This window comes from Sciurus carolinensis, chromosome 5 (assembly GCF_902686445.1).
Source record: "Sciurus carolinensis chromosome 5, mSciCar1.2, whole genome shotgun sequence".
Lineage (NCBI taxonomy): Eukaryota > Metazoa > Chordata > Mammalia > Rodentia > Sciuridae > Sciurus > Sciurus carolinensis.
The window spans coordinates 12,176,770-12,202,356 of NC_062217.1; the positions used below are offsets into that span (position 1 = coordinate 12,176,770).

At 39.7% G+C, this 25,587-nt stretch overlaps 2 protein-coding genes across 13 annotated transcripts in view; both read left to right on the forward strand.

The window, feature by feature from the left end:
- The window catches only part of Dock9 (dedicator of cytokinesis 9), a 273,347-nt gene that overhangs the window by 124,042 nt on the left and 123,718 nt on the right, over positions 1–25,587 (forward strand). For all 12 annotated transcript variants that reach the window (XM_047553251.1, XM_047553252.1, XM_047553253.1 and 9 more), the window contains exons 3-7: positions 15,636–15,725; positions 20,058–20,140; positions 22,042–22,111; positions 23,762–23,857; positions 24,802–24,936. In XM_047553251.1, coding sequence (XP_047409207.1) covers positions 15,636–15,725; positions 20,058–20,140; positions 22,042–22,111; positions 23,762–23,857; positions 24,802–24,936 — 474 coding nt within the window. The remainder of the gene's footprint in view (positions 1–15,635; positions 15,726–20,057; positions 20,141–22,041; positions 22,112–23,761; positions 23,858–24,801; positions 24,937–25,587) is intronic.
- Positions 16,691–17,205, forward strand: LOC124984992 (small nuclear ribonucleoprotein E-like). Its single transcript, XM_047553263.1, has one exon. It carries the CDS (start codon positions 16,745–16,747, stop codon positions 17,021–17,023), a length of 279 nt encoding a protein of 92 aa, XP_047409219.1. The 5' UTR covers positions 16,691–16,744; the 3' UTR covers positions 17,024–17,205.

The window sequence follows — 25,587 nt, forward strand, 5'->3', positions numbered from 1 at the left end:
TTGGCCAAGGATGAATGAATGGGTGTTATTTTCTGTTAGGGGAAAGTTTTTCCAAAGGTTGAGGAGCTTGAATTTCAACTTTGACTCCCATTGTAGTAATTATTTTTGACCCCAGTTAAGTTTGGGCACTAATATTTGTTTTCTTACTTCGTCATCAGGTAAAACTATTTACACTGTATTTTCTTGCTAATTTTCTTAGTAATGTTAATAACTGTCTCATAATCTGGATGAGTAAAGTGTCTTAGCAGTGCCACAGAATTCCACAGATTCCTTCTGTGTGTCTCTGTTTTTTAAATCAAAATAGGAGCATAGCATTGTCAGTGTATTGTTAGAATCTGAGGGAACAGATTAGATCAGGGAAAAATATCTTATTTCGTACAGAAAAAAGATGATGTATAGGTTAGGAAATGGGTCAAATATTGAGCAAAGTGCTTGTTGAGGAGTAATTTGCAATAATACACTGAAATGAACAATTAACTACTAAAATAATAGAACTTGGTATAAATTTCTGCCAAATATTTTCAAAATGATAATTTACCACAATGTAAGCATGGGTAGCAATGATGCTTTTGAACATATCACAAGGAGGCACATATTGAGCCCTATTGGTCAGATCCCAAGGACATCTAGTTATTCTCTGAACATGAATTATGTGGGGAAAAGATTTGTCAGTCAGATATGTTTGCCTAAGGATGGAAGAAAAATGTTAAAACAGAAAACCTGAAAGACATGAAATAAATGTGGATTTTAAGTAATCAAAAGAGTAGTTCCCATCTGTCAGTTATGAAGTGAAGCGTCATCTGCCATGGCCGGGGACAACCCTGGTGTGCAGGGGTCTGTGCTGTCTCAGCCTGGGCATCATGGGTCTCCTTGCTGGCAGTACCTTCTCATCTTTGGAGGCGACTTGAAATCCCATGTCCTCTGAAGCTATTCAAGTCAGCTGACCTTCCCCTGTTCTCTTAGTTCCTCCCCTTGTTGTCCATATTGTGTGCACAGTGCTTGAGCACATTGTCCTGCCTTTTCACTAGTGGCTGCTAATGCCCCAGATTTATGTGTCTGTCCTTCCCCCATCTTCTCTCCCTCCTCCTCCTCGACCTCAATCTCCATGTAATCCCTGGTACACTGTATGCTAAGGTTGATCTATGTTGCTACATTTCAAATTAGTAAAATTATTATGAAGAGGTGGAATTTTTTGAGGGGGGAGGTTAACGAAATAAATATGAATATCATTTGGCACATATGGAAGTCCCACTGACTAGGTTTGTAAAAATGCTTGTTGGATTAATTATTTGGTTTAGTGGATGGTAGATAATTTCTTCAATTAAAAAATGCAGGTGAAGCACAATCTTTTTCTTGTTTTTGACATCAGGAAGCAGGGCTTTATTCTACAACACAGAGGAAACATGCTTTCCCACATGCCCCAGACATAAATTATTACAACTCAGATACTGGCCAGCAGTGCCCCTGGTGGACCCCGTGCAGGGTTCTAAAGACAAACCAGAGCCCGAAAATTCTAAGCTTTCTTCCCTTAAACTCACCCATATCATTATTTACAGAATTCACTTTTATATTGTTATAAAAATTACACTAAAAATTTATCACTAAACTAACTTTAATATATTTTTCCCTCTTAAATTTCTTTGCTAAATATCTTCACTGTCCCAACAACTTTTGCTTCTTATTTTCTTGGCATACTGTGTCCTTTTCCTTCTTTAGGTTTTCTGCACATCTCTTGGTACCTCCAGTGACTCTCTGCTCAGATTCTCTCTCCAGTCTGGGCTGCATGTCCGGCTTTCTGGAGCTGACACCTGGAAATCTGGATTTGTGGTTGCTCCTTTCTCTTGCTGATTCCTCATGGGGCTTTCCAAGCATTTCTCCCTCACTTCCTCCTCTGCTGTGTGAGACTGGGAAACCTGATTCTGTCTTCCAAGTCTCAAGCACATTCTCTTTTCCCTGACTTTGCCCCTAGACCCAGGTTTCTCATCTCCATCATCTGGTTTCCGTAGATCCATCTCCTGGGAGGTTTTCACGCACGGCTTCTCTTGTCTCTTTATTTTTACATTTTCTGCTGATGTAGTAATCTCCAGTCTTTGTTCTTCTCCTTTAGTTTTATTTTGGTGTCTGGTTTGAGCAACATTCCCTTATCTGCAGGAGCAGAGTCTTCTGCTTTGTGTTCCTTTTTTTCAGTTTTCATGTTGGTGTTAAAGGAGTATACTTTGTGGTGGCTAACGAACCTTTTTCATTGTTTCGTGGACTTACCAAAGTTTACTTGGAATAAGTCTGAGAATTTTTTTATGAGCAAAACTATGGGACAATTTTTTAACAGGCAATAAGAGGTGATAAATTTAGATCTAAATGTTTTAGATCAAGAAATCTAAATTGATTTGTCGTTTAAGAGAAGATAAAACTTTGCATCGATGTCTAGCCACATTCTCCCCCAAGTGGAAGTCCTTTGCAGATGATGCTTTGGTGATGACATTCTTCACTGTTGCTGTCAATCCACTGACCATATATCTGGCTTTTAGGCTCCTGTGTCCTGACTTGCTTCATAACTTACCAACATTTGTGCAGTTTTGTAAAGTGACAAAGTATGAAAAAGGTGGCAAATAGTAAAAAAAAAAGATGTTGGGAGGCAATCTATGGCTACCATTCATATTTCATAAAATTAAACTTTGGCGTAAACAAACAAGGAGTAGTGTTTGTGTTAGCTTTTTGTTGCTGTGCCTGACTTAGAGGAGGAAAAGTTTATTTGGTGCTGTTTTAGGCAAGGTCAGCTGACCCCCATTGCTCTAGGCCTGAGGAGAGGTGTGACAGAGTGTGTGGCAGAGGAACGCTGCTCAGCTCGGGGCAGCCAGGAAGCAGGGAGAGGGAGAAGAGCCAGGAACAACGTGTAGTCCAAGGGCTCGCCCCCAGTGACCTCCTTCCTCCATCCGTGCCCCTCCAGCCTACAGTTACCACCCAGTCGTCGATTCAGATGATTAATCCGTCCCATGGATTCCACTGATGTGGCTACAGCTCTCATAATCTAACCATCTTACCCTTGGACGTGATTGCATTGCCTAACACATAAGCTTTTCCGGGGACATTAAGGATCCAAACCATAATAGTGTTTGTATGGAAGGAGAAAAAGACAAGTTGTATTTCACTTCTGAGTGGACCCCTGAAAGACTTGAAAGTAAGGACACAGTTACTTTATACCATGTCACAGTGGCATAGTCACCATAACTGAAAGGTGGAAGCAACTCAAGTATCCATCCTTGGGTGAATGGATAAACAAAATGTGGTGTTTACATGCAGTGGAATATTATTTGGCCTTAAAAGGAAAGGAAATCCTGTCATGTTACAGTATAGATAAACCTTGAGGACATTATACTAAGAGAAATAAGCTAGCCACAAAAGGACAAATACCGTAAGATTCCACTTACATGAGTTGTCATAGGAACACAACAGTGGTTACCAGCATGTAGGGATGGGGGCATGAGGCATTAATGAGTTCCTAGATTGTCTTTGGGAAGATGGAGTTTTGTGGACTGATGGTGGTGAAGATTGTACAAGAAGAAGCTTAAAGGCACTTAGAAATGGTGAATTTTATGCGTGACATGTTTTACCATGAAGTTTTAAAAAAAGAGCATGTAGGTATAGGGCCTCTGGATTGGGGTTGAAACCCTTCATCTTCAGAACTGTGGAATATCAGAGCTGGGAGAGGTTGGTCAGGTGCATTTCCTACTGACATTCATGGTGTATTACGAGTATCCATCTTAGTGAAAGAATTTAAAATGAAAGATGGAAATACAGAGAAAAGACTATTCAAAACTGACAGTCCTAGAAGTTTTCCCTTTTGGAAATGCTTAGATACAAGAGAATCCTAGAGGGTTCTCAGCATTGTACAGAAAAATGTGGTTACTCCATTTGCCTTTCAATAACATCCTGATTTTTATTTTTCCTCTGGTTCTTTTCCTCTTCTACTTACATGAGACTGATAATGATCTACAATCCGCTGACCTGGAGAGGAAGCCAAGCCCCGCTACTTACAAAGGCCTGGAAGTCCCTGATCTCATTTCCCATCTGTCCTTTTAAAAGAAAATATTTTTTATGGTGTTTTGCCTTGCTTTTTTATATATGCTGCCAAAAAAAAAGAAAGAAAGAAAGAAAAGAAATCTCAATATTTTGGTCTTGGTTTTCTACTGAAAAGTGCTCTTTTTATAAATTCCTCGAAATTTCTGTCATTTGGAATTTAGTGGCCAACAGTGTAGTTTTCTGTGAACATTGTAGTTTCTGAGATTATAGTTTATGTCTAGAATTGGACATACCTAAAAAATCCAGATAAATAATATTACTAAATTTATGTTGGCCAGACTTTCAGGAGATAAGAGTTTTAATTTGATAATACTTTACAGAAAATTATGCCTTACAGAAAACAATGCCTTATAGAAACATGACTGATTTTTTTTATTGTCAAATATGCCTTCAGAAGTAAAGTTCACTTTACAGATAACACTGATCAACTGAGTTGAAGAGTCTTTGTGTAATTTATATTAATAGTTATACTTGTGCAGTTTTATATGTTGCTGAGACCATGAATATCAGAGTCCCTGTTTTCAAATTGCTCAAAATGTAGGAGAGCATGTGCTACTATTAAAAATAAGCAGGAGACTTAAAATCAAGTCCATGTCCTGACATAAATCAAATCCCATGGGAATCTCTCCTAGGAATATTAACTTGAGAACTCAGTGGTACATCCCTTTAAGAGGTTGGAAAGGCAGAAGTGCAGTCTGAGAGAGAGGTTAGGGCTAAAGGGGAAGATGTGGGCCAGCCAAGGAAATGTGAGAAAGGAGCCCATGGGGACTAAAGCTTGGGGTGTTCCCTCACTTAAGGAGAAGGATGGGGAGCAAAGAGAAAGATAGGACAAGAACCAGGAAACCAGGCAAGGTGTGTGGCTCAGCAGTAGAGTACCAAGGCCTGTGGGGAGGTTGGAAATGGGAATGAAGTTGGATGGACACCAGGAGAAGAGTGATTTAAGAACATTCCTAATTACTGTTACCATGACTGTTTGATTTGTTTAACTAAAGCCATCTTGCTTAGCTCAGCAAAATTGGAATTGCGCCAATTCGGCATTATTTTCCTATTGAAGAGGAAAGTGTTAGATGAGGGTGAAAATTGCTTCTGGAAAACAATTTCTGTATCAGAGTCCAGGTTAGCAACCGCAAAAATGCATTGAGGAACCATCATTCACTTTGTACTTGGGCCTGCCTTTCTAAATGAAGGTGGTAGCCATGTGGGACAGCAGGGACTCTGGTGGCGAGTCCTGCCGTCTAGTGAGGTTCAGCAAACCTGGCACTCCAGGCGGGGACTTCGTCTTGTTCACTGACCTAAGGGTGTCCCTCTGGAGCCTCATGCTCTTAATTAGGGAGGGTGTATGGGCAGCTGTGTCCCCATGCTCCATGGCATACAGCTCTAGGTGAGGTGACTGACCATGTCTAGTGGGGAGGCTGGGGATTCACACCAAGTGCCACAGCATTGCCCTGAGGAATGGGATAACTGGTGACTCCCAAAACAACTGGGGAAAAGGCCGTTGTTTTTTTATGTTTATAAAGCATTTAATCATTTTCTCTTTTTCCTCACTATGCTAAGGAAAAGTAGCTTTTTTTCCTTTTTTTAAATGTAGTAGACACCATGTGACATGATTTTTGTTCCATGAAGTACTTAGGCAACCTCAAGATCAAGCAGGAAGTGGAGATTAACTATATAAATAATTAGACACAATAGAACCACATACATAAAATGTTATATGTACAAATGAAGTAAATCTAGGATTTTATTCCTCATGTACAATGAAGGTCATTAGATGAATCCAGTGGTTCATCCCTATATTCTTGTATTCTTCATGTCAGGTTATATTCTTTATTTTTTCCCCCTTTTTTCTTCTTTCTTTTCAAAAAAATGACATTTAGCTCCCATCTTAAATAGAGGGAATGGTAAACGTTTTTTAATTGGTAGAATTGGAAAAGCATAGATCATACTTGTATCCAGGGAGGAGTAGAGGCAAGTAAGGATAGAAGACATAGGACAGGTAGAAAGGGACAAAACAGAGTGGCCATGACTCAATAGTCCAGGCTTAAAGTTCACTTTCACATGACTTAAAAACTCGACTTCCACGTACTTCGATCACATATAATGCTATTACATCAATTACCAGATATTTAACCACAGGTCGGTAAATAACCTTGCTCTTGGCCTGGGCCTAAAGAAAAACAGGGCAGAGAATGCTTTTACTTAGCAGATATATTTTTTTGTAATTTTTAGGATCTGATTACTCCATCCACATGTCACCCTCCTGATGAAACCCTCAATGGTCACAAGTGTAGTACTGTTTAAATTTACAAAGCAGAATGATGAAAACCCCTGACAGGGAAATTAATAGAGATTTGTCATCAAAAACAAAGAAAAAAAAGAAAATAATCCTTAAAAGAATGATTAACTTGTTCAGTGACCAACGCAAAGAACTAAAAATTCCTTCTGGATCACGTCTCCACTGAAGCTTTTTACATATGTAATCACGTCTTGCCAAGGCGCCACTAGTGCATGCCTCTCCAGCACCTCATTCCACCCGGTAGGGTGTGCTCCTCGATTCCTGTTAAAATCAATCTGTGCCTCACTTTGACCGGTCCTTAAATTACTGCCTGAAACAGCTCAGGGATCCTCATGTCCTGAGTTGAGTTCCACCTCCCTTTTATGACGTCCTCAGGAATCCCCTTCCTGGTGACAGGACAGACATCTTTTCACGGCTCCACCTCCCAACACTGCCACACTGAGTACCATGCTTCCACATGGAACCTTTGAGGGATACACTCAGACTATATCCAGACCATAATACCATGTCATTTGGAACCCTTCGTGATTGTCATAGTTCAGTCCCTTTTTAGCTGAACGCCCATTCACTCAGACAGCATTTATCTTATGCTTGGTGTTTTGTTGGGTGTGGGAGCAGCAAAGGTGAACAGCTGGCCGTATCCTCTGTCTGGCGGGAGGTGCAGACATGTCTTTTGGTGTTTCAGCAGCATGGAGCATGCACTAGTTGAGGGTGGTGTGCTGTCGGAGCACCCCAGTCCCAGTGCACGAGGGATTCAGAAACCCTCCACGTTGCTGAGCATTGGAGAAGGGCAGAGTCCAGCAAAGTCTGCATGGTTGGTCATGAGAGGCCTGAGGTCCTGGCGAGGAGTTTGGATTTTATTGTGGTGACAGTGAGGAGTCACTGAAAGAATGTAAGCAGAAGCCTGAGGCCCAGATGAAAGCTTTAGAAAGGTAACTGGCTGCTGTTCTGAGAATCCTTAAGAGGGCTGAGTGCCAAGAGCCGAGAGCCGGAAGGTGGGCCTCGCCCCTGGGGAGCTGTGCTATGGCTTATGGGAGAGCCCCCTGAATGGTAGTAGGCCACACAGGGTGAGGGGCGGCACTGCTGAGTGAACAGATAAAGACAGTTAAAGGTGGACACTTGGGGCCTGCAGGAGCCAGTTAAGAGGAGTGCTTAGGGAGAGAAATACCCGCAGTCTTAGAGGGCAACTTTGTAGAAAGCTTGTTAGGTGATCTGAGGCTCAGAAAATCCATAAGAAAGGTACTTTGCTTTGCCCATATCTGCTCAGCCTTTGTATTATTGTTTTAATTTGTCTCTTGGGAGTTTTATTTAATTAAATCCCCAGAAACCTAAATGGAATTCCTTCTTTAGACCCTCGTTTTGTCCCATGCTTTGTTAATTTTCTTAATTATCAGTGAGTTAAACATTGAGAATCCTCAGGCCCCTGCTCCCTGAGAGTGGAATTGTCTGATGCCAACAGACACTGTGGGTTAGCTGCCAGGACATGAACTGTGAGGTGAATTGTGGGAACGCCCTGTGTCAGTTTTGGTTTCTAGCCTGCCTTGGTACTGAATCCTCTCACAAAACAAGTCATGTGCTCTGAAACAAATTCATCTGCCAGATACTTGGAAAGGCTCATTGCTGGTGTCGTCAATAAGTCACAGCAGGGTTGGGGTTGTGGCTCAGAGGTAGAGCGCTTGCCTAGCATGTGTGAGCCGGGTTCGATTCTCAGCACCACATGTAAATAAATAAAATAAAGGTCCATTGACAATTAAGAAAAAAAAAATCACAGCAAAGTTCCCAGAGTTGTTTTAGTACAGTGTGATACTGTGCTGGATACAAAATGTTTAATGTACAGCCAGTGTAGCCAGGTGGGGTTTCCAGCAGAGGTCAAGGGGCAGAACTCCATGGACACGGGAGGCACCAGTTTGGCTCAAGCCTAGAGAGGAAGAGAAGGAGCCCTGCTGTTGGGAGCCATCCATCCAACAGGGAGTAGTTTGAAACTGGAGGCAGCTCTCAGACATTGATAGTTCTGATCCCGTTGAGCACATAAAGTTCAAGCAAGGATTTATCATATAGTGAAGAAGATGGGCTGGGCCAGGACTGGCCTGAAGAGCCCACTCTCCCTGGACCTACCAGGCTTTTCTCTTGGGCTGCATCCATTTCTTTCCCTTCCCCAACTACCTCGAGTCCACCAGAGAGTTGTCCTTAAAGTACTCTTTCTCTGCCAAATGTGTAAGTCCTCAGAGATTTGAAGGAATAGTTCTACTAAATAAATGAAAAATAAATACAACTATGGGATACCTTATGAGACTGCACAAAGGGAGGATTGACTGCTCAGCAAAGTGAGTCCACATCTCAGCCCAAGGGCGGGTGGATTTGGGCTTGAGACCCAGTGGGCTCTTCTGGCTAACAAGGAGTCACCATGGGCCTTGGACCCTCTTCTTTCTAGGACATTTTAGATTTAAGACCAGGTACTAAAAATTCCCCTTCAGGCACTCCATGGCCACAGTCCCGCTCTGACTAACAGCTCTGTGCTCCAGAAGAGAAGGGCCTTCCCCTCCTCTGGCTCAGTGTCTCAGCGATGCTGTCTTCCTTGGAGTTGTCTGCCTAACACCCCCATCCCATGCTTCAGAGCCCACACTCCCTCTCTGGTTGTCCTTGATGTTTGTTTTTCTGTTCAAGGGAGGACACTCCCAGCTCTCTTCTCTTTTGAACTGCGAAGATGGGGGAGAAATTTGTCACTGATCCATGCAACTGGCTCAGATTACAGCCCACCCACTTCTCTAGGACCTCCTGTTTAGCTCATTGTTCACCTGGACCCAGGGGAAGGTGGACCTTTGGTTTCAGTGTTTTAATTAAAAACTCACAAAATATGATGTTTTAAATACCCAGTGTATATGCATACTTCCCACCAGGAATTAAGAGCTTTGGTTTTTAATAGTTTAATGTTCACTATAGAGCGATTTCAAAAAAATCCAGTGCTGTGTGTGCTGAGAGGGTTAGAAAAACAAATAAATAATACAGAAGCATGCCTTTGTTAACATTCTTGTATTTATTGAAATCTATGTAGCAAATCTTTTCTCCTCTTTTTTTCTCTCATGAAGAAAAATAAGTGGGGTGATATAAGTCAAAGCCAATACAGTATTCATTTTTTCTCTTTTTTATGGATGCCCCTTGTGTTTTGGTTTCTAACAAAGTAATTCCTCACACTTAGATGAACCAGCTGAGAGGGATGAGACTTAGAATTCCATGTTCAGGAACTGTGGAATTTTCAACCACAAAGGAAACCTGGAGATCCTGGAAGACTGCTTTCTGGATGTGGAAAGTTCAAGCTTTGCCCAGGCTCACACAGCCAACGAGAGGCAGGGCTCAGGCAGGGACTCGGGTTTCCTGGCTCTCCATTCAAAACTCTTTCCAGTGTCGCTTCTCAGATGATTCCATAGGAAGTTTAATGAAAGGATTCGCTTCACATTTCTTGTGGTCGGAAACATGAGCTTCTCCGTATCCCGGCTTCAGGGAGACTGAGGTCACATGTGGAGGACAGAACGCTGACCCTGCTGGGATCAGAAGTTGAGTTAGGGGATGAGTTTCATCTGAAGACACAACTGCGGCAGGACAGAGGGCAGAGCAGTGAGGAGCAGAGGGTGTTGGGAGGGGCAGGACTTGCCAGGAGCCCCAGTGTTGGCCCCCGGGAGAAGCCTGGCACCTCTGTGTGTTTGCTGAGGTGGCTCCTGCCCCGCCCCCTGGGCTACTCGCCCTTCTACGCTTTCCACACATAGCTCAGAGTCATCAAGTGGCCCCCATCTTTGGAGGGAATCATTTTAATCAAGAGAAAAAACTTCTTTAAAAGGATCTGTTGGAAGCCTTTTATTTCAAACAACTTGGAGATGGCTATGTTTCACTCTTCCTGTTTGGGTCTGGGGCAGCGCGGCACTTTTTCACTTCATGAAGATTGACCTGGCTGTCAGGCATCCTCGCGTCCGCTTGTGCCCCTTTTGGAGAGCACTTGCCCCGTGCTCTTGTGTGGAACTCCTCCTAAGACTCCTGTTCATTCCTGGCCAAGGTAAATGAGGATTTCTGTGTGTCAGAGACTACCAGTGTTTAACTCACTAATGCTACTGACTGAAGATGACTGAATATTATAGTAGCTGAAAGGCTTTTATGTGTAAGTTGTGTTTTGTGCTATGAGATTTCCATCCCAGTAGTTATTTAAAATATCTGCTTGGTATGCTTAGGTTTGATTTTAGGTGCTTTTCACACTTTGTGGTATGAAATGTTTCCCCTTCACCTTTCAATTTAAAGCTTTCTTAGTGGAATAAATATAATTGACTCTCCATTTCCTTAGGTTCCATATCTGTGACTGCTGGTCATAGAGATTTTGGAAAAAAAAATTGTATTGAACGTGTACAGACCTTTCCTTGTCATTATTCCTTTAACAGTACAGTATTGTAACTATTTATGTAGCATTTGCATTTTATTAGGTATTATAAGTAATCTGGAGATGATTGAAAGTATACAGGAAACCATGGTTAGGTTACATGCAAATACTGTACCATTTTATATATGGGACTTGAATATCCTTGGATTTTGGTGTCTGTGTGGGGGGTGGGAGGATCCTAGAATCAGTCTCCCTAGATGGTGAGGGATAACTGTAATAGGAATGGGACTGATATTCTTTGAGTGCTCACCTTGATACTGATTTATGTGAAGAAGATATGGACCCATCTTTTGTGGAATATAATTGTAACTAAAGGAAAAGTAGAACAGAATACCACAGCCATGAGAAAGGAAATTTAGTTCACTGCTGAGAATGGCTTTGGTTTTCATTGAGTATAAATCTCTTGGTATTAACTTGGATTCTGTTATGAGCCAGATAAGTGAATCTACAGGAATTTAATGTGAATTGTTTTGGCATAAAGTAGACTTTCTGAATGTTACCTTTTTTTTTTTTTTTGGTATAGGGGGAAAGTAGTGCTGAGGATTGAATCTAGGGCCTTGTGCATGCTAGGCAACCAACTGAGCTATATCCCAAGTCCCTGAATGTAACTTTTAATATGTAAAATCTGCAGAGAAATTAAAAAAGAACATTCACTTAGTCTTCCCTTGTTAATTTCTATAATGGGCAAGAGAACTTTTTGGAATAATAGAAAAAAATAAAAAAACCTTATATGTAAGTAATGGTAGGTTCCTATTTCTATCTCCATTGACTGTTTTATTCATTCATTCTTGAAACATTTATCACATACTTAGCAAAGAGATACAATTAGATCAATTACAACATATCTCCTGTCCTCAAAGGAATTTGAAATCTGGTAGAGGAAAGAAGGGCATGTGCCTGCAGGAGAGTTTAGGATAATGGAATCAGTTATTCGAATAGGCCTTAGGGGTGAGATTTTAAGGTCACCCTGGTACAGGATCAGATCTCAATGTTGTAAGTCCGTGGACTGGATTCGATCAGTGTGACCATAGAGGGGAACTGACTTACAGCAGCCAGCCCCACAAGAAAACAAACCAGAACACTATTTTGTTACTGTGCATTGAGAACTAGGATAAAAATAGGGTCAGAATACCTTTACTGACTGTGCATCTTCTCCTGGTAGGCAAGTCTGAATGGGATGCTTGGTGGTAGCTTGGCGAGGCTGGACTTAGAATGGGGCAGTGAACGGGAAGACCTTGGCAGTGGGTGGCATCTACAGTGACTGCCTGCTTGGTGCCAGTGGCACTCATTCCCCAGGGGCCTTGATGGGTCCTGGTCTTTCCTTTTAAGTAGTGTTAGAGAAGTTGCTCCAGCCTGGCAAGCCCTGTTCTTTCCGCAGCCCATTGTTTTCTCTGCTTGACCAAGTTGGTAAGGTTTCATTGTTAATTTAAGGCCAAATGGAGATGGAGGAATTTTTGATAGTGGATATATTTTTAATTCTAGGGTTTAATGTTTTTTTTAAATAGAGTAAATTTCATTAATTATATCTTGATTTGACTTTTTAAAGCATATTTCCAAGTTTCCCTTCCTTTTGTTCTGAATACAACTTAGACTCATCCGTTTACAATTTGCTTAAGCCTCTTTCCCTTCATACACCTTTTCCTGATGACCTCTTTGCCCTGTTTTGTTTAGACTGCCCTGCTCTCTTTTCTCATGGTATCCTGTGTTTCTGTGCCCTTTTCTGTATACCCTTCCGCACTCCTGTCATGCTCTCATCTTTCTCTTTGATCAGGCTGCATGCTGGATAAGAACAGTAACTACATTTTATCAAACGTGTCTTCAGCCACTAGTTCAGTGTCTTGTGGGAGGGAGAGAGCCAGTAAAGGTTTGGATGCATGGAGGAAGAAATATTCATGCTGAACCCTCAGAGGAGTAGAAGTGTTTTTCAGGAAGGGAACATACTGTAGCATACACCCAGGATCCAGTGACATTTTTCTCTCTTACTTGACTACTTTCAGGGCTCTAAGCAGAGGGTGAAAGGAAGGAAAGTCAGATGTCTGCATAGTGTGTCTCCTCATTGTCCTGTCCTATCTGTACCGTGGTAATATTTCATGAAAACGGCAGTGTTCCTTAGTACTGTCATTTGGAGGTGTTTCTAGTCTCTTACAGCCTTGTCTCGTTTGTCCGTTGTTGAGTATCCCAAAGCCTAGTAACTTTGAGATAGTAATTGATTACTCTTTATATTCCTGATTCTCTTCCAGGCTCAGGTAGATGGTTCTTCTGCTGGACTTGCTGTCTGTGGGACTGGCAAGTCCAGGATGGCTTCTCCACCCACATGGTACTGGGGCGCCTAGAACCTTCTGAAGCTGAGTGTGGCATGTTTCTCTGTATATATGGTTCCTCCCCACGAAAGCTTGTACTTCCTTTCACCATGGAGGGCTCAAAATAGTAGAACTTCTTATATGGTGATTGGATTCTAAGGAGAAGGAAGCATACACTGCCTTTTCCTGAAGGCTGGGTTTGGAGCTGACCCAGTGTCCCTTCTGTCTTGTTTTATCGGTCACTGTCAGCCCAGATTCAAGGGGAGAGGAAATAAACTCCACCTTTTGTTATGAGGAGCAATGCACATATGTGGGGAAGAATAGCAGCTATCCTTGGAGATTATCTAAAACAGATCTAATGTTATATAGTTTGAGAAAAACACTTAAAAAATAGCACTTGAACTAGATACATACTAAAGAAGCACATCTAATTTAGTTTATTCGGGTAAAGTCTTTGGGGGAACAAACATGCTCTACCTGGGTTAGAAAATTCTGCTTTGTCAGATTGGAGTTAGGAATTGATCAGTAATGATTGATGTGTAAATCTAAGTTAAACAGAAGAAATCTTATGCCATCTTATCTGCACAAACTCAGGTCTCTCTTTAATGATTTAAAATCGTGTTCTTTTTCAAGTGAGAACATGATAGCACTTTGGTACATGAGAATCAAAAAGATCTACTTTTATTTTTCTCACTTTAGGAGGAGGTGTTTGGAAAATATCTCATAATTACAACTGCTAGGATTGGTAATTCTACTGGGAAAATTTGGTAAAAAATTTTCTTTTTCCCTAGTGCTATAGTGAGAAAATGAATTGGAAATGACCCTATAGATACATTTCTTGAGATGAGCATTTCATGAATGTTTTCAAAGTATGATTATTAGTTTTGAAAATCTTGAAAGATCAATCCAAATAGGGATGGAGTAAGTGGGGATATAAAATATCTCCTTTGCAGTATAGAGGATTTCATAAATAAGCCCCCTTTACTGATCTCATTCCTGATTTTTAATAGTTTTGACTGTCTATAATTAATGTATTGCTGTGCAACTTTTTGAACAGATGGGGTCTCTTTTCCATGCCAGAGGTTCCAAAATGGACACAGTGCAAGAAAAGAATAAATATAGGCAAAGTAGATACAACAGAGAAAATGTAGGGAGGAAATAAAATTAAATTACACACAAAATACTTGCCCTTGAAGTTCTCCGTGGAGTGGATTGGGGAGAGAATCACAGATTTGACTGAAAACCGCCTCTAGCCAGGGAAGAAGGAAAATAGCAGGACAGATGCTGTGAGAGCCCAGCTTAGTATTAGATTCTGTTAGTTAAATATTTCAATGTATGCTGTTTTTATAACTATGATCTATTTTAATATCCAAGAATTTTAGTCCATGGGAGAAAAAAAATCTAGAACATTAGTTTCTAAAACATGAAGTGCGGTTATTGGGTACATGTGAAACTGTCTGAAATCATTTTATTATTTAAAGTAAGCATTGAAGCTAGGTGTGGTGGTGCACACCTGTAATCCCAGCAACTTGGGAGGCTGAGGCAGGAGGATTGCGAGTTCAAAGCCAACCACAACTTAGTGAGACCCTAAGCAACTTAGTGAGACCCTGTCTCTAAATAAAAAAAAGAAAAAGGACTGGGGATGTGGCTCAGTGGTTAAGCGCCTCTGGGTTTAATCCCTGGTACCAGCCCCACCCCCCAAGAAAAGCATTGAGGCCTCCTAAAACAGGAATAGCTCCTAGGCAGTAGAGATGAGGCAGTGAACAATGAGTATAATTAATAATTAAGAAATGAGGGCTGGGGATATAGCTCAGTAGAGTGCTTGCCTTGCAAGCATAAGGCCCAGGGTTCAAATCCCCAGCACCGAAAAAAAAAAAAAAAAAAGAAAAAAAAAGAAGTGAGAGAGTCTGGGTGTGGTGGCATATGCTTATGATCTCAGTGGTTCAGGAGGCCGAGGCAGGAGGATCACAAATTCAAAACCAGACTCAGCAAAAGCAAGGTGTTAAGCAACTCGGTGAGACCCTGTCTCTAAATATAATACAAAATAGGGCTGGGGATGTGGCTCAGTGGATGAGTGCCCCTGAGTTTAATGCCCAGTACAGAAAGAGAGAGTGATAGTTGTGCAACCATGTGAATGTACTTAATGCCACCGAACTGAGCACTTAAAAATGCTTCAAGTGGTAAATTTGTGTTATGTATATTTACCACAATGAGAAAAGGCATTTAAGACAAATAAAAGGCTATGTAATAAAACTGTCACAAGCACTTGGGGGTGCGTTGTTAGGGACTAGGAAAGGGGAGTGGAGAGGACCCTGGAGGGAGTATCAGGACCCTGATCCAGAAGGAAGCAGGAGCTATTTCCCAGACAGGCTCCAGAACGTTGGGATGCCAAATGGAATGTGACATGTTCAACCTGAGGAGCAGCTACACCCACCTGCTGGTAGAAATCAGAGGGACTGTGTGGGTACCCATTGCAGGGCCTTCAGCTGCTTCTTGAGGACTGGCCTCTCATCTTAACCAAGTCTCCTCATGATTTTGTTCACAGACAGCCATACTGAGGCGTCAGGGTCGCTATGTATGCTCCACAGTCCCTGCAAAGGCAGAGGAGGAAGCTCAGAGCTTATTTGTTACAGAGGTAAGACTTTTTTTTTCTGCATTTATTTACATTTTAAAGTCATTTCCCTTTAACCCACTTTTCCTTAATTTCAGTATTTTCAAGAAAGTGCCAAAGAGGTTATTATATTTTTATGATGGAATTTAAAATAGAATAGATGACATTTTCAGAGTCTGAAATAGGCAGAAATGTCCTCAGAATTCATTTCTGACTACAAAAAATGATCTCCACAGCATTTGTCTCATGGACTTAAAATAAGGGGTAACTTGTAAATGATTTCACTGGAAAACTCTGTTGAAAGCTTTGTCTTGATACTGTTTTAATGGTTGACTCAGCATATACATTGATGTATTCATTTATTTTACATACATGTTTATGTAAAATATGTTTCAAGACTAATATTCATGAACTGCCAGGCAATTGTGAGCAAAGCCTGACTATCTCTGATCATTGTGTGATTATTATTACTCTTGTTTGAACATATAAATAATACCTCGTTATGGAGAAAAGTAATTATTGTAATTTAGATTGCTTATTTTTTATTTTCCTTGGAGTATTTGTTTCTTCCTCTAGTTATTTTTAGGTAGGACCAACTAATTTGGAGCCTTAATTTTATTTCTCAAAGAGCTCCTTCGTTTAAAAATAATGAGTTTTGCCGAGTAAGGTGTCACAGGCCTATAATCCCATCTACTCAGGAGGCTAAGGCAGGAAGACCAGCCAGGCTCAGCAACGTAGACCCTGTCTCAAAATGTAATCAAAAAGAGCTGGAGCTGTGTCAGTGGTAGAGGACCCCTGAGTTCAATCCCAAGTACTGTTAGAAAGAAGTTTTTAACCCAATTTTTCTAGTTGATATTTTCATGAGAAATAGGCCCATCAATGTTGACCACTACAAGGAAGCTATGCTTTTTAAGGGAAGATCAATTAATTAACATTTAGTTTTCCTTGAGGTTTTTTAAAAATAAAATATGTATTTAAAAATTTAGGGGAAGTTGCTATCTGAGGTAACGTGCTGGTTGGTGTGGTCTTTGTGAGATTCCACCATGGCGTACCGTGGCCAAGGCCAGAAGGTCCAGAAGGTGATGATGCAGCCCATTAACCTCATCTTCAGATACCTGCAAAATAGATCCCGGATTCAGGTGTGGCTCTATGAGCAAGTGAATATGCGGATAGAGGGCTGTATTATTGGTTTTGATGAATACATGAACCTTGTATTAGATGATGCAGAAGAGATTCATTCTAAAACAAAGTCAAGAAAACAACTGGGTCGGATCATGCTAAAAGGAGATAATATTACTCTGCTACAAAGTGTCTCCAACTAGAAATGATGAATGAAGTGAGAAGTTACAGAGAAAGCTACAATTTTTTCTTTTTTTTTTAGGTGTCCTTTGCTGGGAATATAGTTCTAAAACATTTGTTCATATTGTTTTGATTATCCTTATGTTATTACCAGATGAAAATAAATGCCGTGGGACTTTTTTTATTAAAAAAAAAAAAAAAAGAATTTAGAAGTGTGTTCTCTTGTCCTTCTGAAAAGGTAGCTTCCTTTCTAACCTTTTTGCTACTATATGAGTAAAAATAATTACAGAAAAATAAAGCCAGATTATGTTTATGTAGGCATGTTCATTGAAAAGCAGAAGAGCTAGGCTTGGTGGCACATGCCTGTAATCCCAGCAACTCATGAGACTGAGGCAGGAGGATTGCAAGTTTGAGACCAGCTTTGGCAGTTCAGTGAGACTCTAAGCAACTCTGTGAGACCCTGACTTGAAATAAAAATAAAAAGGGTTGGGATGTGGCTCAGTGATAAAGTGCCCCTGAGTTCAATCCCCAGTGTATACACACACACACAAGAGGTAGGCACACTGTGACTGCAGGCAAAATCTGGCTTGCGATCTATTTTTATAAATACAGTTTTATTGTAATAGAGCCTTCCCATTTGTTGACATGCTGTCTGTGACTGCCGCCAAAGTACAACTAGTTGAATAGTGCAACAGAGGTAATAATACCTGCAAAAGCAAAATATTTACTATTCTGCCTTTTGCAGGAAGTTTGTTGACTCTAAAAACATGCAGCAAAATTATTGATTGTTCAGTTTTATCAACTAATTTTTTAAAATATGATTTTTGAGGGCTTACTTGCTAGAAAGTTTTGAGTCACTGCAGGTTGAGCAATCTCTGCTTCACCCTGTACTGCTGGAGCCAATATAACTAAACCTTTTTGGGACTGTTCCACTGGGTGGAGTGAAACATCACTTCCTCTTCATTCTCTGGTCCAGAGGAGAATGATCTAATGACTTAAAAAAAAAAACCAAAAAACCAAAAAACAAAACAAAACAAAAACCTAACTTTATAAACTTTTCAGTGTAACTTCAAAATATTATTGAATTTCCCTAGTTTGAAAGATTAATCACATAGTCAGTCATATCCATGCCTTTTTGGAGGGACAGTTCTCTGAATACGATTTCTGATGGAACCTAGTATCCCCCAGACCTTCTGGAGCTCCAGTGGGTGGAGGTTGCTTGCCTGATTCTCTGTCTTCCTTGGACTTCAGTCAGTGCCTGGCGTGTAAGCTGTCAGCAAGGACATGTTGAATGAGTCTCTGGGTATTACTTGGCTAACAATTTTTTTGTTTTTGCAATTCCTTATAATTTAAAATATTTAAACATTATAATTATCATTCCCATTTTTCCTAAGATGTTAAAAATCTGGATACTCAGATGTTCCTTTCATGAAAGCATTCACCATATGCAAGCGCATGCTTATTTCCTTAGTTTTTAATTGGGCAGTGCATTCTGTTCTTCAGAATGAGCCTGCAAGGGACTTGGTGATATGACTTCAGTTGCGGTGCTTGATGAAAAGCATGAGGACCTAATAAAGAGAACAGGAGCATGTCACAGAAACAGGGCTGCCTCAGCTGTGTTGGTAGACCTGGGAGCAGTAGTGGGAAAGTCCAAAGCTGTGGATAATTTTGAAATCATATTCCTTGTTTTTAGAATGTAATTTTGAATGTTAATATCTGATTTTATAAATGTGAAAGTGCTTTGAGAAGTTTTAAAAAAGCATTTACAAGAATAAAATAGTATTTTAAAATGTTTTTAAGCATATAGTCAAAAAGTTAAAAAATTGCTGAGTACTCGGTTCTGCTCTTAGCCCTTGTCTGTTGTTTATTCCACCTTTCAGAATGATAATACAAAATACTTGCCCCACCTTCCCTTTGCATCCTTTCAAGTAAAGTGCTTATCAAAGAGCCTGGCACAAAATAAGCACTCGCTACTATTGCTGTTATTATTTTCAGGAGTTTGTGAGTGGAAGGGAGTTTGCTTCAAAGGCCTTTAGGTGTGGGCTATGACCAAGATAAGACTGTTGACAGTTTAAACTCTGAAGTGAAATCAACAAAATAGAGACTTTGTTCACGGTATTAGTTACACCAGGGTCAAATAAACTAGGTAAAACATACGTAGATTTACTGACCTGTTTTCATTTATTTAAAAATTTTGTTTTGCCATAGCCAAGTCTGCATCTGTGTAGTCAAGAGCTAACTATAAAGAATATAATTTGACTTAAGGGATGTTAACTGAAACTCTTTTATTTATTTTGACTCATTCATGTTTGAAGATCAGGTGGATGTGGCCTTATTATCTTAAGACTTTACATTGTACAATACTAGATGGATCCTAATGAGTAGATGAATAAAAGATACCATACTGACCCCTTGACCCTAATATGTAGTGAGGTGGTTTGAATGCAATCTGTGTAGGTCACTGTCACTGGAAGAATCCTTGTCAGTGAAAAATATACTATATGTTTTGTGTACACGTATGCATACACACAAAAATGTCATGGTACCACCATGAATTGAAATTTAAATCTTTCCTCCTAATAATTTCACTCTGTCCTTGATGAATGGAAAGAAAACTGGGCAGATTTGTATGATAATACTAACTAATGAAGATAGTTCTAACATAAAATACCATGAAAGTGTCTTTAGGTTCACACTTTCTGTTCATTTTCTTGTGCTAATGGGGGACATATGGCTTCTTGAGAGCCAAGCGCTTTTAAGATAGAAACAGTACCTTTTTATTTAAATGTACAAAGAGACAAAGTTTGTCTCTTTGTAAAATCTGCCCTCAGATCATTAATGATGATAACTTAAAGTGATACCTCTCCCAAGAGTAATGTTTCAGTGGTTCAAAGACTCAAGCTTTGTGGGATCCTTTGGTGGTGGAATTTCAGGCATTAGCTGGTTGATGGGAAACATTGTTTTGATGTCTGTATGGGTGTACCTTCTCGAATGTTCTCCAGAAGTCATCACCTGTTTCTGTTTTCCTCTCACATTTTCTATTCCCTCTACCGATAGTGCATCAAAACCTATAACTCTGACTGGCATCTTGTGACCTATAAATATGAAGATTACTCAGGGGAGTTCCGACAGCTTCCAAAGTGAGTAAACTGTCAGACCACACAAGATGGGGTTATCCACATGGGGAAAAGTCTTTGTACTTGAAATGCTCAGGGAAGTATGCAGCTTCACATGCAGTCAGAGTAATTATAGAAATTACTTCTAGATGGTTTGTGTGTATATGATGTAGCTGTTGTGTACAGGACCTTTGATTATAAAACTCAAACATGGTACTCCGGTATTGGTAAATGGTAATAAAAATACATGGATAGTTTAAATAATTATGTCCTGGGATCCTATTTAGAGTACCACTGATGAAACATAATTAGGTGCAATTTACACTGAGAAATATAGAACAAAGAGAATGTATGTTACTTTTTCTAAAAAAGAATATTTCGAACAAAAGATTTGTTAAGTATTTTACGTTGAGTAAACTTCGTTTAAAAAAAGTAAATCAAGGAACAAGTATTTTCCCATATAAATTCTTTACCTCCTTTGAAGTATTAACTCATCCTAGAATATACCAAAAGTATCTATAGTGGTAGTTAAAGTGAAACAAGAGTAGATAGGTCTTGTTTTGAGAGGCTATTATAAAATGGTGCACCCTTCTGGGCACAGTGGTGCATGCCTGTTAATCCCAGTGGCTCAGAAAGCTGAGTCAAGAGGACCACAAGTTCAGAGCCTGCTCTGCAATTTAGCAAGGCCCTAAGCAATTTAGGAAGACCAAAATAAAAAATAAAACAAATTCTAAAAAGCGCTGAGTGCTCGGTGGTTAAAGCACCCTGAGTTTAATCCCTGGTAGCAACAAAATAAAATGGTGCATCCTGAAATGATAAAGTTGACATATTGAAGTATAGTTGATTATGAAAATTGAAAGCAAATAATGAGAGATTGTGTTTTGAAGGCAACAATCACTCATGAAAATCTTACTTGAGACCCAATTAATATATTTTTCTTTTTGTTTGTTGCATTTATGAATTTGAATCTTTTTATTTTATTCTCAGTAGACCTAGCTGTTTTTTTTTTTTTTTTTTTTTCCCTATCTGTGGCTCAGCCACTCCTTAAGAGTGTTCAGCCAACTTCCTGATTGCCTCTTTTTAGATCTCAGCCTAGAATGCTCCCTGCTAGCATTATCTTCTCCAGATGGGTATGTTCTTTAGTTCTATATTTGCCCAGTAATCACTTGGGGGTTGCTGAGCACTTCCCATTTGATTGGATTGACCCATCTTCATTGATTTTTGTTCACTACTATTTCCATGGTTGAAAGATAACAGACTTGACATATAGTGTACTTACTTTATGGTAGACTTTTACTGATGGTAGATTTTACCTTTTGGCATTAATAAGAATTTTACAATGTGTGATGAGAAAGGAAGGATTGTAACTGGGTAAGGATTCTGATTCTGTTTTTTCCTTGAGTCAACTCTACCCTCTGTAAGCTTAGTTTTCTCATCTTCTAAGTGGTCTTAACAATAGCCCCCACCATCTAAAGGAACAAATGAGATGACAAATATAAGTTATACAGCACAGGGCCTAGCATATAATAACCATTTGCTAAATGCTGGCCACTGCTATTATTATTAATACCATTGCCACTAGTCACTTTAATGCAGTGACCCCATATCCATTTTTTCTCATAAATTTTACATTAAAAGTTATCCTACCAAGTTTTTATTTATTAATGCCTAACCCACTTTCCTATTTTTAATATACCCCGGACTCCCAGCAAGCTATGCTGCCTTTTCCTCATAGCTCTTTGGAGTTTTGTGACTTACATCTCCGGGCTCACCCGCTGCAAAGCAACAGTGTGGGTTTGTACTATTCCTTATCTGACAGGGCCAGCTTTGGGTTTACTTAACCTGGTTCCTCTAGTGGAGGAAGAAATGCACACTCTTTATGGATTAGGCAGTTATAAAACAAGTTTTCTTTATTTTTTTTAAAGCAAATTGGCCAAGTTGGATAAACTTCCAGTTCACGTCTATGAAGTTGATGAGGAGGTCGACAAAGACGAGGTGGGATACTTGCTTGCTATTGTTTTTCATTTCACTTTAAACATTCATTTTAGAAGCTTTGAAGATTAGTTCAAAATTTATCAACATTTAGCCAAAACAGATATTGGAATGTTTCTTGAAGCAGGGGAAGAATTTTTTTAAATTATATTGTTGGATTGATTGACATAAGTTCTCTGTTTCATCTTGACTGTTTAGAATCTAGGGTTCTTTGAGTCATGTTTATTTGTTCTGAGATCATTTTCAAAGACTTGGATCAGATTTGGCTACACGGTGAAAGGATATCAAGATTACTTTGACCTTAAATTTAAGTTATTTTTAAGCAAGTTATCTTAAATTATCAGCCAGTAGATTTAAAATAGTTATTTCTTCAATGATTGCTTTTAGTGAAGTCTGTTTACATGCTCACTGCCCCTGCTCTTGGAGAAAAATTTATGGCTAGAGAAGTGTACAGAGAGTATGGAACCTTAAGGCGAGTGTGTCCACTGAGCAAGGGACACCTTAAAAAAATAGTGCTACCTATTTCTGCATTCTGCATTTCTCATTCCCCCAGTAAACACTGGATGCCCCATTGTGAGTTTAGATTTTTTTCCTTTTTTAAATTGTTAATCGAAATATATAACATCAGCCACTTGTGAACTTCAATAATATGTACACAGCAAATTGTTTTAGAAACCACTTCTAAAATAATTCTGAGAAAAGTAAGTGGTCGTCCTAAATGAACTTGGTGCTGATTAATAGGGACAGGAGGACCAATTGAAATATGCACATAAAGGCACATAATAACTATAAAATCCTTAACAGGTAATTATTTTTATTAGGTTCAATAATAACAGTAGTAATAAAACCACCAAAATTAATATTGAGAAGGTTCAAAACAAAGCATAGGATGGATCCTTCTCCGATTGCCCTTTTGATTTAAAAAAAATTGCCAGATTGTTTGGGCATGTACATATTTCTTCTGCCTGATTATGATCTATACTAATACATACCTAACATGGTTTTTGCAACTGGCGGCTGTATGCATGCCCTCCTCCTTAAATCAGCATCTCACTGTGTGGTCTGAGCTTGAAGAAACACTTTTCTATACGTTTCTGCCTATCTCTCCTCACTTTTCTAACTTCCTTTTCCCTCTGTTCCTGCTTGCGTTCTTGCCTCTCTTTCCTTCTCCTTTTCCTTTGCTCCATCATTTTATCTCTCCTTCCTGCATTGTCTCATATTTCCTCCCTTTCTTTTTATTCACCTTTCCCTGAACTAAGCCTCTGGGAAGTTTTCCAGGAATTTGCTTTTGTCCTCCAACTAGAGGGGAGTGTAATTTGAAAACATTTTGCACGAAACCAGGCAAGACCTCACAACTGAGTGGTCAAGTGTGGTATGTACTTTCTATGGCTCATTAAACACTTAAAAATAAAATTTTGGATGGAAGTTAACTTTGCTTTTAATGGAATAGGGTTTTCAAAAATGTAGGCTGGTTTCTGTCTTACTGCTAAGTGAATTTTAATATGACTTGTAGATATTAGTATCAGTACTTGTCCCAGTGGAGACAGTTGGCCAGCTTGGTACAAATGGAATTCTCCTGTTGAACAGACTCAAGACAAATAACCTAAATAACAGCAGAAGACTGATTGAAGTCATGTTTTCCTTTTCTCCTAGGATGCTGCCTCCCTTGGTTCTCAGAAGGGTGGGATCACCAAGCATGGGTGGCTGTACAAAGGCAACATGAACAGTGCCATCAGCGTGACCATGCGGGTGAGGAGGCTCATCACTGCTTTCCCCTCATGAAACCTTTCTGCTGCCGGTCTTGAGAATAATGCTCAAGATGAATGGGCGTGCTGTTCTTCCCCACAAAAGGGATATTGTCTGGTTACTGAGACGCTTTCCTGGTGATAGCACCCGAATGCTATAGCCCTGTCCACCCCCTTGTCTCCACGACCCTCCGACCACCAGTGTAGACAGCAGCGTAGAAAGCGCCCTGACCTAGGTTTTCTTTGTAGTAGTTAGACAGTGCTTCTTGGTACTGCATAGAGCATCTCGGAGCGTTTACTAAAATGCTACAACTATGCACCCCTGAGAGCTACACTGCCCTGATGGACGCACGGTAAAAACAGAGGACTGAAAAGGAAGGTGATTAAATAGGAAGAGGTTTGCAAAGAGAAAAATAAAACTAATGTAAGAAGCTATGCAGGAGAGAAGATCAGGGTTAATAATAAAGAGAAAAGGAACAATGGAAGGGAGGTAGTACAAAAGGGAGATGACGAATCAGAGGAAACGCTCACTGCCCTTAATCCTGTGACTGGAAAATCATTCAGCCTCATGAGGCAGAAAATAGTTCCTGTTCTGTGGGAGCAAGAAGCCCTGGGGGTTTGAGAGAAAGTTTTCATCCTTCTGTACTACATCCCAAATTGGAACTCTTCATACTGCTTTTGGGTGGTTATGTAAAAATCTCAAATTCTGGATGAGGAAACTGACTTGTGGATATTAAGTGAATCACCTCCTTAGAATGGAAATACAGTGAGACCATTTGATGTGATGAAAAATCTTCAACCAATCCAGTTACCTAGACTGTCAGCTGGAATTAGATTTGTTTGGGAGAGAACTGAAACTGTTTTTATGGATGTGTATAATTGTGAGTTATTGGTAGAGATTATGACTCTTTTCATTTTGAAAATAATGTATGTTTATTTTTCTCCCAGTCATTTAAGAGACGGTTTTTCCACCTGATTCAACTTGGTGACGGATCCTATAATTTGAATTTTTATAAAGATGAAAAGATCTCCAAGGAACCGAAAGGATCAATATTTCTGGATTCCTGCATGGGTGTGGTTCAGGTAAATAGGAAAAGAGTTTTATCAGTTTTTTGTCTGTAATGGTACATTATGTACCATTAAGCAGCTATAAGTAAAGACTTCCAAAAATGGCAGGCTTCACAGTAGAAATATGTATCTAACTTTTAAAATAAGCAATAATCTTACGATTATTTTTTATAATTTTAGATGATAATAGGGATTATGTTGTGGTGGGCATGAATGCTCTGGTGCATGAGTTCTTATGATTAAAACTTGACTACTTCTTAGTTGTATGACCTTGAACAGGTTACCCAAAATTTCTTCATCTGCAAAACATGGATAGTAATAATACTTTTTTGGTAGAGCAAATGAGAAGACTGGAGGAGTAACATATGACAATATTTAGTTAGTATCTCAATGATGACTTTCATCACTACCGTGTTGGCACCAAAGGTATTGTAGCACAATGGTCAACAGATTGGGTTTTCAGTGCAAACTGAGTTCAAATTCCTGCTATACTACTTATCAGCTGTGCAACCTTGAAGACAATATTTAACCTCTCTGTGTTTTGTCATTTGTTGAATAGGAATAATGATAGTACCAACTGTAGTTACTGATAATATTAATTTATACATTTAAAGAGCTTAGAACAGTGCTGGCAAATGGTAAGCTTTTAGTCAACATTAGGTGCTT